This window comes from Natator depressus, chromosome 9 (assembly GCF_965152275.1).
Source record: "Natator depressus isolate rNatDep1 chromosome 9, rNatDep2.hap1, whole genome shotgun sequence".
Classification (NCBI taxonomy): domain Eukaryota; kingdom Metazoa; phylum Chordata; order Testudines; family Cheloniidae; genus Natator; species Natator depressus.
Genome location: NC_134242.1, coordinates 62,076,298 through 62,093,880, shown reverse-complemented (window position 1 = coordinate 62,093,880; position 17,583 = coordinate 62,076,298). Strand labels below are relative to the sequence as shown.

Sequence of the window (17,583 nt, the reverse complement as noted above, 5' to 3'; positions counted from 1 at the left end):
GACAGTGGTGCGGGTGAGTGTCCTGCTGGGGGGGCAGGAAACGGGGGCTCCTCCCCCAGAGCTCGCTGCTGCCGGCAGGGAAAGGGTTGGGGGGAGTCGTCCTCTCTGGCCCCTGTCCTGGAGCAGACTGCCTGCACCTCAAACTCATACCCAGGCCTGCCCCACCCCAGAGCCCACACCCCCAGCCAGAGCTTTCACCCCCCCACAGCACCCTCAACCCTCTACCCTAGCCCTGAGCCCCTCCCACACCCCAAACCCCTCATTCCCAGCCCCAGACAGAGCCCTCACCGCCTACACCCCTACTCTTGCCCTGAGCCCCTTCCATACCCCAAACCCCTCATCTGCAGCCACACCCCACTGACCTCACCCCACAGCTCTCACCCCTGCACCCCCTCCCACTCCCAAACTCCCTCCCAGAGCCTGCACCCTGCACCCCAATCCTCTGCCCCAGCCTAGGGCCTGAACCCCAGACCTCCTCTCCCACCCAAACTCCCTCCCAGAGCCTTGGGCAGGTAGGGGGGTGGAGTTTGGGCGGGGGCGGGTTCTGGGCACCACCAAAATTTCTACAAACCTGCCACCCCTGCAAATTCACCAAGGAGAAGGCAGAGGGCTCTGTCCTAGACAGCAGGAGCTCTATCCCAGGGAGCAAGGACTCCGACCACGGGTTTTGTTATTCTGGATTCCTCACCTGGGAATTCTGCAGTCTTGGAATCGGCTGGACTTGCAGCAGCAGCACTGAGTTGCTTCACAGCAAGGCCGGACCAGACTAGCAAAGTCACACACAACAGGACCATATAGCTGCAAATCTCAGCAGAACCTGCAGTGCTGACTCCTGCCTGTTGTAGGCCTTGCTGGAGCCCTAGGCATAACTAGCAGTGTGAACCAGAGCAGGCCCGGCCTTAGCAAAACACCACAACACTTGGTATTAGTTAACACCAAGGAAGCATATTCCTGAGTGCAGAGGATGGTACACAAAAAAGCCACAGATCTCTCAAGTAACTATGTAAACACATTCCTAAGAGATGGTACAAGAACACACCGATCCCTCATATGATAAGGAGGGGATGACAGCATAAGGGTGTTTTGTTCACACTAGTGGGTACAAGGATAAGGGTGGTAACTAACACCATCTGGGGAGTAATACATAACTTGTTTGTATCAACGTATAAAAGGAGAAGTCATAGGAGGGGCATCTTTGCCCAGCAGAGGGGACAGCATCCTGGTGAGCTGACTAAGCAGGTACCATTGTTGCGGGATATATGATGTTAGTTTACCTATAGCTCCTGTGGGGGACTATGAACCTGACTGAATGCCTTCACCACTGAACCGAGCCCGTGGTCTTTCTTATGAACAACACTGAGGTCTGCTGAATCAGCAAGCTGCGTCCTCTGCTGGTGGAGCTCCAAGAACAGCAGCACTGAGCAGTCGTAACAACTTAGCAGCCTTAACAACATTCCTCAACACTTGCCACCACCCACCTGCTCCAGTCCAGAGAGGAAAGCACCCCCTCCCCTTTGGGTGTATAATTTGGACCATGCGTGAGGCGGTTCCATCTATCAAAGGACTCTATTGCAAGTAGGGAAGAGCCAACTGCCAGGGTGACCAGGGAGGTTACACTTTAGTGTCCTATTGCTGGAAGTAGGAATCCAGCCCTGGCTAGGGGCTTGAGCCATGGTTTTATTTATTTTATACACTAGACTGAACCTAGCCATTCTAGGTGCCAGTGGCAGCAACAAGAGGGTTACACTTACATGATCATGTTGTCCGTAATGGTACAACCATGAAAGCAAATGGCACTGGTCTGCCTGGGAATGTAATTCATGTCATGGTAGTTCTAATCTAATCTACTTGATTTGTTGATGGTGAAATCCATTTGTTCCACTGTAAATAGTGCGAGATACGTTAAATAAATCCTAAATAACAGACAGAACACACTAAAAATGCAACAGTGAGACAAGGAACTTACGTTGAACAGGTAGCTCCAGGGAAACTTCATGCCAGTTGACCTCATTGCTGACATTACAACTATAGGAGCCTTTGTCAGACCAGGTAGTGTTTAGTATGAGTAACACACTGTTATTCTGAGAGAGCTGGTAATGGCTTTCTATAGGGAGGGGCTTCCCGTCCTTCTTCCACTGATATTTAGCCACTTTCTCAACTGATGTGCTGCACACCAGCTCAGTGCTAAGGCCGATCAAGGACAAGTTGCTCCAGAGTTCCGGCTGGGACACGGGCTCTAGATGAAAAGAAGCAATTATTTCACTGCCCTGCTGATAAGACTTCGTTCACTTCCCCTTTAAATCAATGGACGTCTTACAGTGGGATTTGGATTAGGACCAGCATGAGTTTTACAATTAAGAGTTTGGGTAAAAAATCTTAAAAGTGCCTAAGTGATTTGGCAATTCTAAGGGTACGTCTACACTGCAATTGGGTGTATAACTGCAGCATATGTAGATGTAACAAGGTAGGTCAGGTACTGATAGCAGGGAAACCATAGCAGCATGGGCTTCAGTACAGGCAAGCCACCTGAGTAATTACCCAGGCAGGTTTGTATAGCCCACGCTGAAGTCAGCTTCACTGCTATCAGTATCTGAGCTGGCTAGGGTATAGCTACATATGCTGCAGTCACACACCCTGATTGTTGGGTAGACATATCCTTGGTCTCACTGAAAGTCAAATGGAGAGTCCCACTGAAAGTCAAACTTTTAGAAAATTGAACAATTTTAACTTTTTTTTTTTTTTAAAAAGGGAAGCTGTTCTACTCCTGGTGCAAGTGAAAACTCCTAGAGTAGCTGCAGCTTTCTGGTACCATTCCTCAGTGAATTGCAACCGACAATGATATTCTGCCAGGAATGTTTTTCAGTCTTGCCCGTACTGAAGAACAGCACTAACAAGAGGCCGAGTTCTTCCAGGGCACTGATTCTGAAAGGTGTTGTCTATACAGATTAAAATAGAACCAGAAGAGTTCAGATGAGACCAATAATAGAGTAATAGGAGTTCCATTTTATCATCATCTTCTCTGACTTACCAACAACTTCTAGTTGGATGGATCTCTCATTTTGCTTCTTCATGTTTATTATTAGGGTATAGATCCCACTGTCATTCACTTTTAATCTACAGATCTGGAGAGATCCATTTGACTTCTGGAAAAGAAATCGGTCTTGGTCCACAACGTCAGGAAAACTGGAGTTATTGACATGATAAATCACAAGGTACTGCTCAGAAAATTTCCACTGCATGAGGCTAACACCCTGCAACTGATCCAGTCCAGGGAGCATAATGCAGGATCCTGCAGCTGCAGTCATCTTCTCTCCTGGGGGCCCAGCTATGACGGAACACCATGAAATCAACCATGCTACTGCAAGAGAAAAAACAAGCAGCTCTTGTTTGGTTTATTGTCGTCTGTAGTTACACCAGTATAAAACCAGTTCAAGAGAAAGCAGAATCAGGGCCTGAATAATTATTACCGTTGCAGAGCCAGGAGTGAAAATAAAACAATCACGTCAACAGAGAAACTGCATTTATGGTCTACTACAACAATCTGCAATCCTTTAACCCCCCTTTTTGTCCTAGGATTACAAAGGTATTAACCGGCCACCCTATCTGAATGGTCACTTACAATGGGTGCTACTACAGTCTGTTCCACTTTGCACGTTGCTGTGAAGCTGGGAGTACCTCTCCCAGACCTGAAGAAGAGCTCTGGGTGGCTCAAAAGCTTGTTTCAAGCTGGTTCAATAAAAGATATGACCTTGCCTTCCTTCTCTCTCCGGTATCCTGGGACTGCCACAACTACAACCACACTGCATCCTGAAGATCTGTCAGTTATAGGAACGAATCATTCATTACCGTTTGGAATGTCAAATAAGTCATTATAGGGTTTCTTCCCCCCACCCCCACATCCGGATGAGATTCACTCATATGCAGAGAGTCAGCATAAGGCCTAAATAGGACTTAAACTTTTAAGTGGGACTTAGGTGGTATGTTGGGGCTCATGCCAGAACTCCATACAGGGGTGAATGGCAACCTAAAGCACTTGAAAGTAAAGATGACATATCACTTGTCAAACTTTGACAATCCCCGAGGTTTACAGATAAGTTAATCAGAATCATTTGGTTAAATATCTATTTTGTTTCAGAGCCTCTGTGTGATATATTTTATCATAGGCAAATTATGGTTATTTTGAGCATCTGTCCCATCAGGATTGTCAGCAGAGTAATGGAAAGGCCCTGGGCCCAATTCTGTTCTCACACTGTGGTAAATTTGGAGTTACCAGACTGAAGTTACACCGGAGTAAAACTAGTTCAAGAGAAAGCAGATTCAGGGGCAGTGTGCTCACGGGTGCAGAGCCAGGAGTGAAAATACAGTAATCACTTTCACAGGCCCTCCAGGAAGGGGGGCATATTTTAAAATATGTTGCCAGTGAAGTGGTGAATTGAATGTAAACACCAAAAGATATTTACAATCAGGGGGACCTTCCCTGTCAGATAATAGCAATTAAAACAATATGGTATCATGTTAAACATCATATTAACATTGTTTGTTGTCTGAATTATTGATCAGTCACACAGATAGGTTTACGATCTCTTAATTATGCATGTAAACTAGTTTACACATTCATGTGCCAAATTATGGCCCAGCTAGCACAGTGGTGCAGGGGCTTCTGGGGAATAAAGTATCCCATTGTAACCTTGTGCCAGCTACCTGCATCTTGGGCAGCAGAGAAGACAAGCTGCATAGAACTACTATATTCCTCCCTTATGCAGATTGTTTGGGGGAGGTGGAACAGGGCAGGGACTGGCTAGAGCCCTGGCTCCATCCTGTCCCCTAGCAGGTATGGAACATAGCTGCACTGGTGCATGCACATGGTTTACTTTGACCCCAGCATAGCGCGGGAGCTGAGAAGCAGCCAGCGTCACAGCCGTCCTCCCAGATTCCCCCAATTTCACTGCCCCTCACACTGGAGGGATCATATAGTCACACTCTAGCCCCACATTACTAGAGAAAGAGAAGTCACATTTTGCCCTTGAACTATTTGACAGTACTCCTTATGTAACATGATCTACTTCATTCATTTCTGTGGGCATTTGTACCACAGCAAGGACTGACCTTCATTTCTACTCCCTGGTCAGCGACTACTCAAATGCTCAGAGTTAAGCACCTATGTGACCGGGGTCCTAGTGGGGAGCCAGCTATGGGCACTCAATTAGGGTGAACTGCAAAGAATGGGGCAGACAATCCCCATAAAGCTGGTGAATATTCCAATACTTAGATTTACCAAGCCAGCATAAAACAGCTTCTTTATTACCTTACTGGTTACTCAGAAGTCCAAACAACACAGTTCCCTTAAGGTGATCCAACCTCAGGCCTCCATCCAGGTACCCACGTCAAATATGATGAACATTTCTGTAAATCTTATTTCATCATATAAAAGAAAAGGTTCTACCAATCCCAAAGGATCGGACACATCACCTCTCAGGTTAATGAATGTTTCAGATCTTACCCAAATACATGCTACAGCCAATTCTTATTAACTAAACTAAAATTTATTTAAAAACAAAAAAGTACGGTTAAAAGATCAAGAACTCATGTCTGTATGTATAAATTCATTTAGGTGCAGATTCATAGCAGAGATGGTGAGCTTCGTAGTTGCAAAGAGTTCTTAGGTTATAGTCCAATGTCCAAATATCATGTTCAGAGCGTACCAGCATAACTGGGACCTCAGTCTTGCGACTCAAACTTCCCCTGATGAAGCCTAAGCAGATCTGAGATGACAGAATCAGGACCTAAGGATCTTCTATACAATTTCATGTCCTCTTTGACAAGTTGGGATTTCCTCGGGGAACAAAAGGTAATTAGGATGACCATCACCGGTACTTAGCTATAGGAATTAACATAAGGCCATTTGCTTGTTCCTCCACCATTCACAGTACATTTCAAAGAGAGATGAATACCGAGATATCCCATGTTTAAAATTCACCTAAATGCTAGGATGATCTCTGAATTATCAGAACACAGCATAGACAGGAACTGTTGATTACTCCAGCATTCAGCCATGAAGGCTGTGAGGTATTGTACCTCAGTTTCCCTTTTTGCACAGCAGTTCAAGCTTGTAGTAGTTTTTCTCTTGTGTACAGTTTCAAGATTAGATACAGGCATTAACTGTGCAATATCAGTATCACCAGGCCTTTTAACATAAAGTGTGTTGGCATATAATGAAACAGTACAGCCATGAAGGCTTTTACAACATAATGAATTCTTGTATCATTCCCAACATGTTCAAGGGGTTTTCCAAAAAACCCTGCATATTATACATTTTTACAGTTCTTGGTATCAGTACCACAGTCACAAAAGTTAACATTAGCATCAAATTTATTACAAGTGTACATTCACAACCATTTTTGTTATGCCATGCTTTGGCTCAACACCACTGCGGTTTTGGCACTTTAGGGTTAATCTCTGGCTTTCATTAGCATGACGAACTTTTTCCCTTCCTTCCTGTTCTGGAGGGTCAAAAGCTGAGCACTTTTGCTTAACTAAATCCATTGACTGGCTGGGTGTGTCCTTTTTGCTCACAGCTGCAGGCAAGTCTGTTTCCCGTCAGTCAGGTAATTTGCATCAAACATAGACAATAGCCTGTTTACCAGTTTTCAGATCCCCAACCTTTACTAATTCCAAGGCTGGACTCTGTCTTAAAGAGATACCATTCATTTGCACTAGCATGTTAGACTCAAGATTCTTTTGTCCTTCCATTTCCAACCTCTGCTTCCACATGGAATCAGATGTTAAGTCCACTAAGAGACTACAAGTCAAATCCAAAATATCTAGAGATGAGAATTTGCCTGCTCTTCCCGCATCCTTGTGGGTTTAGTTATAAGGCTGTTCTGCTCTGAAAAACCAGTAACCCGATCTTTCCTCAGTACCTAAGTCACAGACTGCTTACTTAAAGAATCAACATGGAGACATTCATCTTCCAATAACATTGTCTCCCCAACAAGCTGGTTAAGCTTATAGGGCTGTTTAAACTCCCTAACAATTTTTATTTCATCTGAAATCTTTTCAAAGCTATCCACACTGGGTCTTTCTGAAGCAAGGTCAGTGGATTCATACACATTTGAAAGACTTCGGCCATTAGGCACCAACACACTTTCCTCACAAGAGAGCCTGTTTACTATCAGCAATGGCCCATTAAGAGTCAATGGAAACAATTTCTTTTCAAAGACTTCACCAAGAAATTTCTTTTCTTTTGCAATATCATGCACTGCAACAGATTCTTTCTGAGCTTTATTTATGTCCAGAACCGACTTTGGCACAGCCAAATCACCAAACTCCTTCTGAGTTTCACACACATCCAGAATCACCTCTGGCCCCTCAGGAGGATCTTCACACAACCCCCTTTCAGGTAAACTACTAGACTTCATAGTCAAAAGATTAGAAGCATTCTCTTCCTTGTTACAAGTTTCCACACTGTCAGTGGGTAACATACTCAAATCACCTTCATGCTTTCCTTGTGCCCTGGCTCTGATATTACCCTGATCAGACTAGGTTGTCATATCTTTACCCAGCAACATACTAGCAACAGGCAAAATAAAAGCACCAGAATTGTCTGGTCTCTGGGATCTAGTTTAGGAATGACACCAACTGGAAGCAACCTAGTCACAATGTCCTTCTCCCTAACAGACACAAACTTAGGAACATTCCCTTCCTGGGCTTTAGTTAAATCCAGATCCAACTCTGGGACAACTGGTAAATTTTTAGCTAGCATAAACTGAGAAGCACTTTCTGTCTGCTCCACAGACAAAGGACTGGAGGTACATTCTCCTTTATTAGGCACACTGCTGTTTGCAACAATTTAAGATTTCCTCTCCCTTGTCCCAGCACACATGGCTATTCACAGACAACTGCTCGGAGATTGGGGTAGCTCCCTCCATGGGCAAGTCATTACCCCTAACAGACACAGGAACATTTCCTTCACTGTCACAATTCTCCACACCGGTAACAGGTAAGGTATACAGACACTCATGTTCCACTAACCTTGCCAACAATCCATCACTTACCGAGACTGTACCCTTTCCTTCCTCAGTTAGGGCTTTAACCTGATCATCAACTCTAATCTGCTTTAGAGAAACATTTCCCTGAGCCCTATCTAATGCCAGATTCACTTCTGAGATACCAGACAGACACTTAGGAATTTTTTCCACATATGCACTGCTTCTTTGCATAGATAAACAGCCATCTTCCTCAGACAAACATTTGGAGAAACCCTCCATAGGCAAATCCTTGCCCCTAAGAGACACAGGTTCAGGATTATTTCTTTCCTGTGACTGGTTAACCTGACTGAATAAAGCTTTATCATCATCCGCAATCAAAAGATCCTTAGGCAATAACTTTCTTACATCAGCTATAACTTCATATTTAACACCATTCCATTCAAGATGGATTCTGGCTAAAGGCACACTTACAGTAAACTCAGAAGATTACAATATTCACACTCTGATTTGGTAAATAATCTTCCTCTTTGACAAAAATCTGCTTTAACAAGGGTGACGTTAGAAACTGTAACTTGCCCTTAACAACTCTTACTATTTACTTTTGCATTCTCTGCACAAATTATGGGACTACCTTCACCTGAGCTGACAATAAAAGTATTTACATAAAAGGTGGCAGTGTTAGGATAGATTTGGCTACCTTCTTTTTGGTCATAGCAAAACTGACAACTGCTTAGAGTCAAACAACATACCAACATTGTTACAAACTGGATAGAGAGGAGCTGGCTTTTCAGGATGATACAGTTCCTGTTGTTCCTTTATTCTCTTGAGCTAGAGCTTAAGTTTTTCCACTTTAGCCTTAGCTCAGGGGCGGGCAAACTTTTTGGCCTGAGGGCCACATCGGGTTTCCAAAATTGTATGGAGGGCCGGTTAGGGAGGCTGTGTCTCCCCAAACAGCCAGGCATGGCCCGGCCCCTGCCTCCTATCTGACCCCCCGACTCCGCTTCTCACCCCCTGGCGGCTCTCCCGGGACTCCTGCCCCATCCACCACCCCCTGCTCCCTGTCCCCTGACCCCCCACCCCTGACTGCCCCCTGCCCCATCCAATCCCCCTGTTCCCTGCCCTCTGACCGCTCCGACCTCTATCCACACCCCCGACCCCTGACCACAGCCCCCGAACTCCCCTGCCCTCTATCCAACCCCCCTTGCCCCCTTACCGCGCTGCCTGGAGCACCGGTGGCTGGCGGCACTACAGCCACGCCGCCCAGAGCACTGGGTCAGGCCACAGCTCTGCAACTGTGCTGCCTGGCCGCCCAGAGCATTGCGCCGGCAGCGCGGCGCGCTGAGGCTGTGGGGGAGGGGGGACAGTGGGGGAGGGGCTGGGGCTAGCCTCTCAGGCCAGGAGCTCAGGGCCAGTCAGGACGGTCGCGCGGGCTGGATGTGGCCCACGGGTTGTAGTTTTCCCACCTCTGCCTTAGCTTCTAGTTCCTGCAATCAAATATATGCCATTCTTTGTTCATGTTCAAACACAGGTATTCTCTTTCAGCAGCTTCTCCTTCGTTATCAGCTATTTTTTGCTTTTCTAGCTGCTGGTTTCTCACTGAAAAGCATTTTTGCAGGGTCTGCTTCCTTATCACTGGCAATTAACAGATTTTTCAGTTCCTGCTCTGGTGCCTTTTTCTTAAAAGACAACCCCCTCTGTGAGCACAATTCTTCCAGGCTTTTTCTGTCAGGATCTTGATCATGGGTCACTCACTGAACTGATTTTTAGCCCTTAAACTCTCCAATATCAAAAATAAATTTTGACAAGCATGTGGTTCTGATCCAAAAATCCAATTAACCTGTGGAAATGTGTATCTGAGCACGATTACGCCACTGTGACCGGGGTCCCGGTGGAGAGCCAGCTGTGGTCACTCAATTAGGGTGAACTACAAAGAATGGGGCAGACAATCCCCAGCATAAACAGGGACTGTTGATTACATTGTTGACCCTACTCCTACATATGTAAATACACAAACACAAACTTTATCTCCCCACTTGTCTTTTGAGGGTTATTTATTTTGCAAGATGTTTAACCCTTTCTGGGCATATTGGATTGGAGCCAGAGTGAGCCACATCTTGTAGGATCCGGGCCTTGGAGTCTATCTCTGTAAGCACGAGGCAGCAGAAACAGTCCTCTAGGTCGTGAAGATGCTTCCTACATTCTCAGGAGGCTATCTAGCGTGGCCTAGTTGATAGAGTACTATACTAGGACTCAGGAGACCTGCATTCTCTTCCTAGCTCTGCCGTTGGCCCGCTGGGTGACCTTGGACAAGTCATTTCCCCACCTATACCTCAGTTTTCCTCATCTGTAAAATGGGGATAATGATCTTGATCTCCTTTTCAAAGCACTTTGAGACCCATGGATGAAATGTGCTAAATAAGAGCTAGGAGGTGGTATTAGCAGCCTTAGGAGGATAAGACAGATGATGGGAATGGTCAGTGGGCCCTGAAAACTCCCACTGCATTTACACAGCTGAGTGGGGTAATGGTAGTAGGGATGGAAGAGAGGGGTTAGGCGCAACCTTAAAAAGGAATCCATGGAGAAAAAAGTGGAAGACAAAACAAAATTTGGAATCCCATACCACCAAGCAGAATTGTTTGCAAGACTTAAGAGTAACTGGGTCAGTTATTGCAGGCAACACCCTGTCTGCACCTGCCACTCCTCAGCCAACCTCTGTGGGCCCTGCAACTGGGGAGTCCCCTGCCCAGGCCACTGCTGCTTTTAGGGTTGCCAATTTTGGTCTGACATATTCCTGAAGGTTTCATCACATGACAATCTTTAAATTAAAAAGATTCATCTTTATTTCCTGGAGACTCCAGGACAATCCTAGAGGGTTGGCAACCCAAACTGCTACTCTGGACTGGCACTTAAAAGAGCAAGCATCAGTACTTCCTCTCTCCCCCTGTAGCCTTTTTACGTATTACCTATCAGACAGTAGTCTCTCATATCCAGCTCTACAGAATAATGTATTCGTTACACACTACACACCCTCAGGTCCCTCCATCTGTAAAGCCATGCTCCCTTACTGTGACTCTATGGTGAGGAATTCAGCTGTATTAGAAAGCTCTACAAATATCTGAAATAACTTTTCCTAAATACAGGCACTAATTCAGGAAGTCACCTTGTTCAGCGTAAGCACATGCTGAAAATTAAGCATGTGCTTTCCTGAGTCAAGGCATCATTTCTTTATTTATCCTAGGCAAGATTGTATAGGTGGCAAAGTCTAATATATGACCTGGGACTCTACTATAATATCCACAGATCAGATTGGTTAAAAATAGTTTCCCCACTCATAGCTGGGCTGTATTTTAAGGTAAAATAACTCAAAGTCTCCCAGAGGTAGACACAAATGCTTAATACCTTTAGGACGGTCTCTCTAATCAAATCATGGTCCCATTTTTAACCCTGATGGGGAGTGAGATATCTGGCTTTAAACTACTCACCGGATCATCTAGTCTGACCTCCTGTAAATCACAGGCCACCAACACCACCCAGCCTCTGCATACTAAATCCAACAACCAAAATGAGACCAAAGCATTACAGCCCCCAGGAGACTAGACTATAATGTGCCACAGGCAGAGCATAGCTGGGACCAAGGTGCACCAGTGCCAAAGCCCCTGCAATGGCAGGGAAATGATTAAGTAAGATATATCCAGATAATCCAAGCAAGTGACCCACATGCTGCAGAGGTCCCACGGAATGCTCCAAGGTAAGCCTCACTTCAGTACCGGGCAAATTGGTTGAAACTATTGTAAAGAACAAAATTGTCAGACATAAGGATGAACATAATTTGTTGGGAAATAGTCAACATGGTTTTTGTAAAGGGAAATCATGCCTCACCAATCTACTAGAATTCTTTGAGGGCGTCAACAAGCATGCAGACAAAGGAGATCCAGCGGATATAGTGTATTTAGATTTTCAGAAAGCCTTTCACAAGATCCCACACCAAAGGCTCTTAAGCAAAATAAGCAGTCATGGGATAAGAGGGAATGTTCGTTCATGGAGTGGTAACTGGTTAAAAGATAGGAAACAAAGGGTAGGAATAAATGGTCAGTTTTCAGAATGCAGAGAGGTAAATAGTGGTGTCCCCCAGGGATATGTACTGGGCCCAGTCCTATTTAACATATTCATAAACTATCTCGAAAAAGGGGTTAACAGTGAGGTGGCAAAATTTGCAGATGATAACTAGCTTGAGTAGTTTTGTAAGTCCCAGGCAGACTGCGAAGAGCTACAAAAGGATCTCACAAAACTGGGTGACTGGGCAACAAAATGGCAGATGAAATTTAATGTTGATAAATGCAAAGTAATGCACATTGGAAAACATAATTCTAACTATACATATACAATGATGGGGTCTAAATTAGCTGTTACCACTCAAGAAAGATCTTGGAGTCATTGTGGATAGTTCTCTGAAATCATCCACTCAATGTGCAGTGGCAGTCAAAAAAGCAAACAGAATGTTGGGAATCATCAAAAAAGGGATAGATAATAAGACAGAAAATATCAGATTGCCTCTATATAAATCCATGGTACGCCCACACCTTGAATACTGTGTGCAGATGTGGTCACCCCATCTCAAAAATGATATACTGGAATTGGAAAAGGTTCAGAAAAGGGCAACAAAAACTATTAGGGGTATAGAACAGCTTCCGTATGAGAAGAGATTAATAAGAGTGGGACTTTTCAGCTTGGAAAAGAGGTGACTAAGGGGGGATATGATAGAGGTCTATAAAATCATGAGTGGTATAAAGAAAGTAAATAAGGAAGTGTTATTTACTCCTTCTCATAATACAAGAACAAGGGGCCACCAAATGAAATTAATAGACAGTAGGTTTAAAACAAACATAAGAAAGTATTTTCTCACGCAACGCACTGTCAACCTCTGGAATTCCTTGCCAGAGGGTGTTGTGAAGGCCAATACTATAACGGGGTTCAAAAGGGAGCTAGATAGATTCACGGAAGATAGGTTCATCAATGGCTATCAGCCAGGATGGGCAGGAATGGTATCCCTAGCCTCTGTTTGCCAGAAGCTGGGATTGGGTGATAGGGCATGGATCACTTGATGATAACCTGTCTGTTCATTCCCTTTGGGACATCCACCATTGGCCACTGTCAGAGGACAGGATACTGGCCTTGATGGACCTTTGGTCTAACCCAGTATGGCCGTTCTTATGTTCTTAAGGTCATTGCCAATCTGCCCTGGCGGAAATATCCTTCCCAATCCCACATACATTGACCAGTTAGACCCTGAGCACACAAGTAACACCAAGTCAGCCAAGCACCTGAGAGAGAGAATGCTTAGTGCCCACTCAGAGCCCTGGACCTCCCCATCTGATCTCCCATCTCCAGCTGCGGTCATCTCTGATGCTTCAGAGGAAAGGAAATTTGAAAACAAAACAAAACCAGAATACATGAGGGGATGGGGTGGATCCCTTCCTGACCCCTGCAGGTGTGGCTAAAAATCCTGAAGCATGAGCTTTTAGACACATAAAACAAACCAGAAGTGCTATGCCCTACCCCCTGCCCATCACGAGCATCGTACAACTGCACTAATACATTTGTCAAGCTCTCTCTTAAAACTAATTAAGTTGTTTGCCTCTCATTGGTCAAGGATTGAATATTCCCCATCCTGGATGGAAGAAATTCCTCACTGCGAAAGGATAGAAAGGAATTTCAGTGGCTGTGTGTTTAAATGCCAACTGTAGCTGCTCAAAAGTTTTGATATTAGAAGCGGTCCCGGTGCACAGAGTGCAAGAGGAGTGACATTTATTGTGAGAATCCAGTTTTTCACACTTGTACCACTACCACGTGTGATACTTATATCTAGGCATCTATATCTACATCCAAACATACTTGGCTGTAATACCCATTTAATAAGTTGCACAAGTCCAAATCTCGGAGCAAATTTCAAGACATGACCATACTTGAAAACAAAAACACACACACCCAGCCACACAATAACTTTTCCATCTTTCCACAAAGTGAGTGGTTTAACCCCACCACAGCTACTCTGGTATAAGATGTAGGATAGGCAGTTTTTAGTCCTGGACCAGCAACAGATTTAGGAGAGATTTTCAAAGACACAAAGGGCAGCTGGCCTCTGAACGTCCCACTGAAAATCCAATGCAGGGAGAGAAATAGATGCTTTACCTCATTTGGGAGCTGCAAATTGCATAAGGGCCCAGGGTGCAGACCTTTTGCACGGAAGCAGTTCTTACACATGCAAACCATCCCATTGTCCTCAGTGGTGTTTCTTTTGGACTACTCATGGGACTAAGTTTCAGAGTAGCAGCCACGTTAGTCTGTATTCGCAAAAAGAAAAGGAGGACTTGTGGCACCTTAGAGACTAACAAATTTATTTGAGCATAAGCTTTCGTGAGCTACAGCTTGTTAGAGAGCTTATTCCTTCACTCTCCCACTTCCCTGGTCCTTCTCGCATGAACAGAGAGCAACAATACCCGAAGTCCGAAGGTGCAAACAATTCGATGTTTATTGGGGGGAACTTCCAGCAAGCTTAAATACAAGTTCCTTTTTCCTTATTTTCGAATCCCAACTTACTTCCTGTTTGCCCCTAATTTATATAGTAATATTCTTAACTATACCTTAACCAATCATTCTACTGAAATTTAACTAACCAATCCTAACATATTGTAACAAGATTAGCTAACCAATTATATCCCACCACCTTAATTAGATTACACCCAGCAAAATTAATTATACAGCAGACAGAAGCAATCACAGAACCAGACAGAGATTATACAGACAAACAATAGCAAAGTGGGAACTATAATGACAAAACAATACAGAAGTGAGGATTTCACATCCCAGCTATTGATGTGAGTTCTTGCCAGACAGGATGCTATCAAACTAAGTTTCCTTTTACATTTTCTAGGCACTTCCCTTTCGCTGGAGGTGATAGGAATACAATCCTGTCCTGATAATGCCTGACAGCCCAATAGCACCTTCTTTCAATGTGACTAGTTTGGAATGTGAGGATGTGACTGTTCGCTTCCTAGCTTACAGCTGCCTCTGCTGCTTAGCCAAAGGCCTTAGCCTAAGAACAGGGTCTCAAACTGTCACAGTAAGAGAAGGCCCTTACACCAGCAGACAGTGATTTTGATTCTTTCTTTTATACCTCTAGAACTAGCCAAGTGATAAGAATACACCTAAATTCTTAAAGTACAGGCCTTTACAGACAGGCCTGAATATCTATATCCTAACACAGCTCACTTCATCGGATGCTCACGAAAGCTTATGCTCAAATAAGTTGGTTAGTCTCTAAGGGGCCATAAGTCCTCCTTTTCTTCATGGGACTAAGGTTTATCAGGATTGGGCCTTTAATTTCTAACCCTGGTTCAATCACAAAATATCTGCCCTTTAAAAAAATCACAGCATGATTATGCAGACTGGTAAACCAAACTCAGGTTATTTAGGGAGGTTTATAAGATGTATCAACTGCCCTTTCCTTCTGCTCCTGAAGTGTGTACAGTTTAGCTCGTGGCACTAGGAGAAAAACTGGCACTGCAGACAGAAGGGCATGAGAAATAACAGCAACAGCATTTAAAACAAACAAAAAAAAAACTTCTCTGAAACAGCTTTTCTGGGCCAGCCTGCGGTACGTACAAAGGCTTCGATGGCGTGGGCGGTTTGGTATGAAGGTTTCTCGGCGTTGTCTTTGAGGAGTAATGGGAGGACACCTGACTCAGGGAAGGACTGGGCTATGCCACACCACAGAACCCTTTTAAAGACCCCGGGGAACCCACAGACCCCCTGGAAGAAAAGGCAGCTTTGCAGAAAAAAGTTCTAGGCTTCACCACCGAGGCCCAGCCACGTTCCCCACTGCGAGCAACTTCCCTGCAGCCGGCAGGTTCAGACCTCACAGCACAAGTCGGTTACAGGCACGCAACAGCCCTTCACCGCTACCCGTTCTGGGCCAGGCCCCGCTGGCCTGGTCTACACGCCTGAGGCGCCCCTGGATGTCAATGGCAGCGGAGGGCTCTCCATGCCCGGGGGTAGGGCTTGCAGGGAAGAGGCAGCTGCAGCCCAAAACGCTCCAATCCCCCGCCCCCCACACCCGGGACAGATCCTGCTCCCCTCACTGACCCATGGCAGCCAGCGCTGGGGCTGGGAGGGGGCGTACGACAGACCTGACAAAAAGAATTTAATCAAGATCTGCCAGGGCCGGGTGTGCCAGGGCATCGAGCTCTGCGCCACAAGGGGCCGGGCCACAGGCGCTGCAAAACAGCCCCACGCCCGGCTTGGCTTGCGGTCGCCGGACTTTCCCGTCGGTCCCTCGCGACCCTTCCCCTCCACCCCAGCGCTGCCCGCCCGCATCCGCTGCTCGCGCCGGGCTGTGAATGCCGCGCGCCCCCCGCTCACCTGAGAGCGGCGCCCGCAGCCCCGCACCCCGCAGCGCTCGCATGGCCGGAGCGCGGGCCCGGCCGGCGGAGAGACTCGCAGGCACTAAATCAGACGCTCCGGCCGCCTGGGCTCGGGGATCAACCAACGCTGCCGCACGCTCACGAATAATCCCTTCACAAACGTTTCTCAGACACGGTGCGAAATGCCAAGGAATTCGGGGGGGGGGGTTAACCTGCCAGATTCAGGCGCTGTTCAAAACACCTGCTGCCCCAAATCGATGCGAGTCAGTCACACCCCCAGGCAGAGTGCTGCTATCCAACCCCGTGTTGCTCCCTTGTCCCTGACGAGTTTCTGATCAGAAACAAACTCCAAGCTGCCCACACCTTCTCCCCCCCAGTAAATTCATACCGCTCCCTGGCTGTTGATTTCAGTATCGAAGCAGGACTCTCCTGTTCCTGGCAGTAGGCATTCAGCTGAAATTAACTCACCTAGGTCACGCTGGAGTTGAGGAGTTGATTAAAATAAACCAAAGGGATTAGTTTGTGTGTCCTAAAGTTTAAGCACAGAAGGGCAGGGCCGGATTAACCTTTTATGGGCCTGGCACCAAACATATTTGTGGGTCCCCGTTTAGGCAAGGGAGCATGGCGTGGGGAGGTCAGACCCCAGACCAAGGGGCCAGCCAGGGGCCTGGCATGGCAGGGGTGGCCCCGCTCCGCCCAATGCGAGTGCACTTTTTACAAACTGGCAGATGCCAGACTCACAGTGGCCCTGTGATGCCAGCATCCCCCTTCCCCTCGGGAGGCGGCCCTGCCACGCCACAGAGACCCCCACCCAACCCCCCCCCCCGACTCCCTATGACCAGAGCCCCCCAGACCCACTAGGTCCAGCACTCCCCCAGAAATGCACAGCGCCCTACACAACATTACCCCTGCCCAGCACTCCTCTGCCCAAAGCCCCACCATAACTGCCCAGCACCCCCCACAGAACTCCCACTCCCAATTGCCCCAACACACACATCTTCCCTGCCGCCTCACAACCCAGCACACACACACACCCCAGACTCCCCACAGGCCTGGAGCCAGAGGTGCATTAGGGTCCTGCCAGAGGGCAGAGAGAAGCAGGGGGGTGAGGCAAGGGGGTGTAGAGGAGTTCTCTGCCAGCTGGCAGGCAGGCCAAGAGGAGCAAGTAGTGGGCA

General features: G+C 46.4%; 1 protein-coding gene across 3 annotated transcripts in view; it reads right to left on the bottom strand.

Annotated features, from left to right (window-relative positions):
- LOC141993539 (HEPACAM family member 2-like) overlaps positions 1 to 16,890 on the bottom strand; it is a 28,395-nt gene extending 11,505 nt beyond the window's left edge. Inside the window, exons 1-4 of one of the 3 annotated variants that reach the window (XR_012640883.1) lie at positions 16,407 to 16,739; positions 3,620 to 3,815; positions 3,029 to 3,358; positions 1,967 to 2,236 (exon numbers count right to left, since the gene is read on the bottom strand). Coding sequence is in view for 1 of the 3 variants with exons in the window: in XM_074963083.1 (XP_074819184.1) it covers positions 1,967 to 2,236; positions 3,029 to 3,358; positions 16,407 to 16,449 (643 nt within the window). In the remaining 2 variants the exon portion in view is untranslated. Of the gene's footprint in view, positions 1 to 1,966; positions 2,237 to 3,028; positions 3,359 to 3,619; positions 3,816 to 16,406; positions 16,740 to 16,876 lie in introns of those variants that run through there. The other 2 variants (XR_012640884.1, XM_074963083.1) reach the window with 2 other exon arrangements.
- Between the last annotated feature and the right edge of the window lie 693 nt (positions 16,891 to 17,583).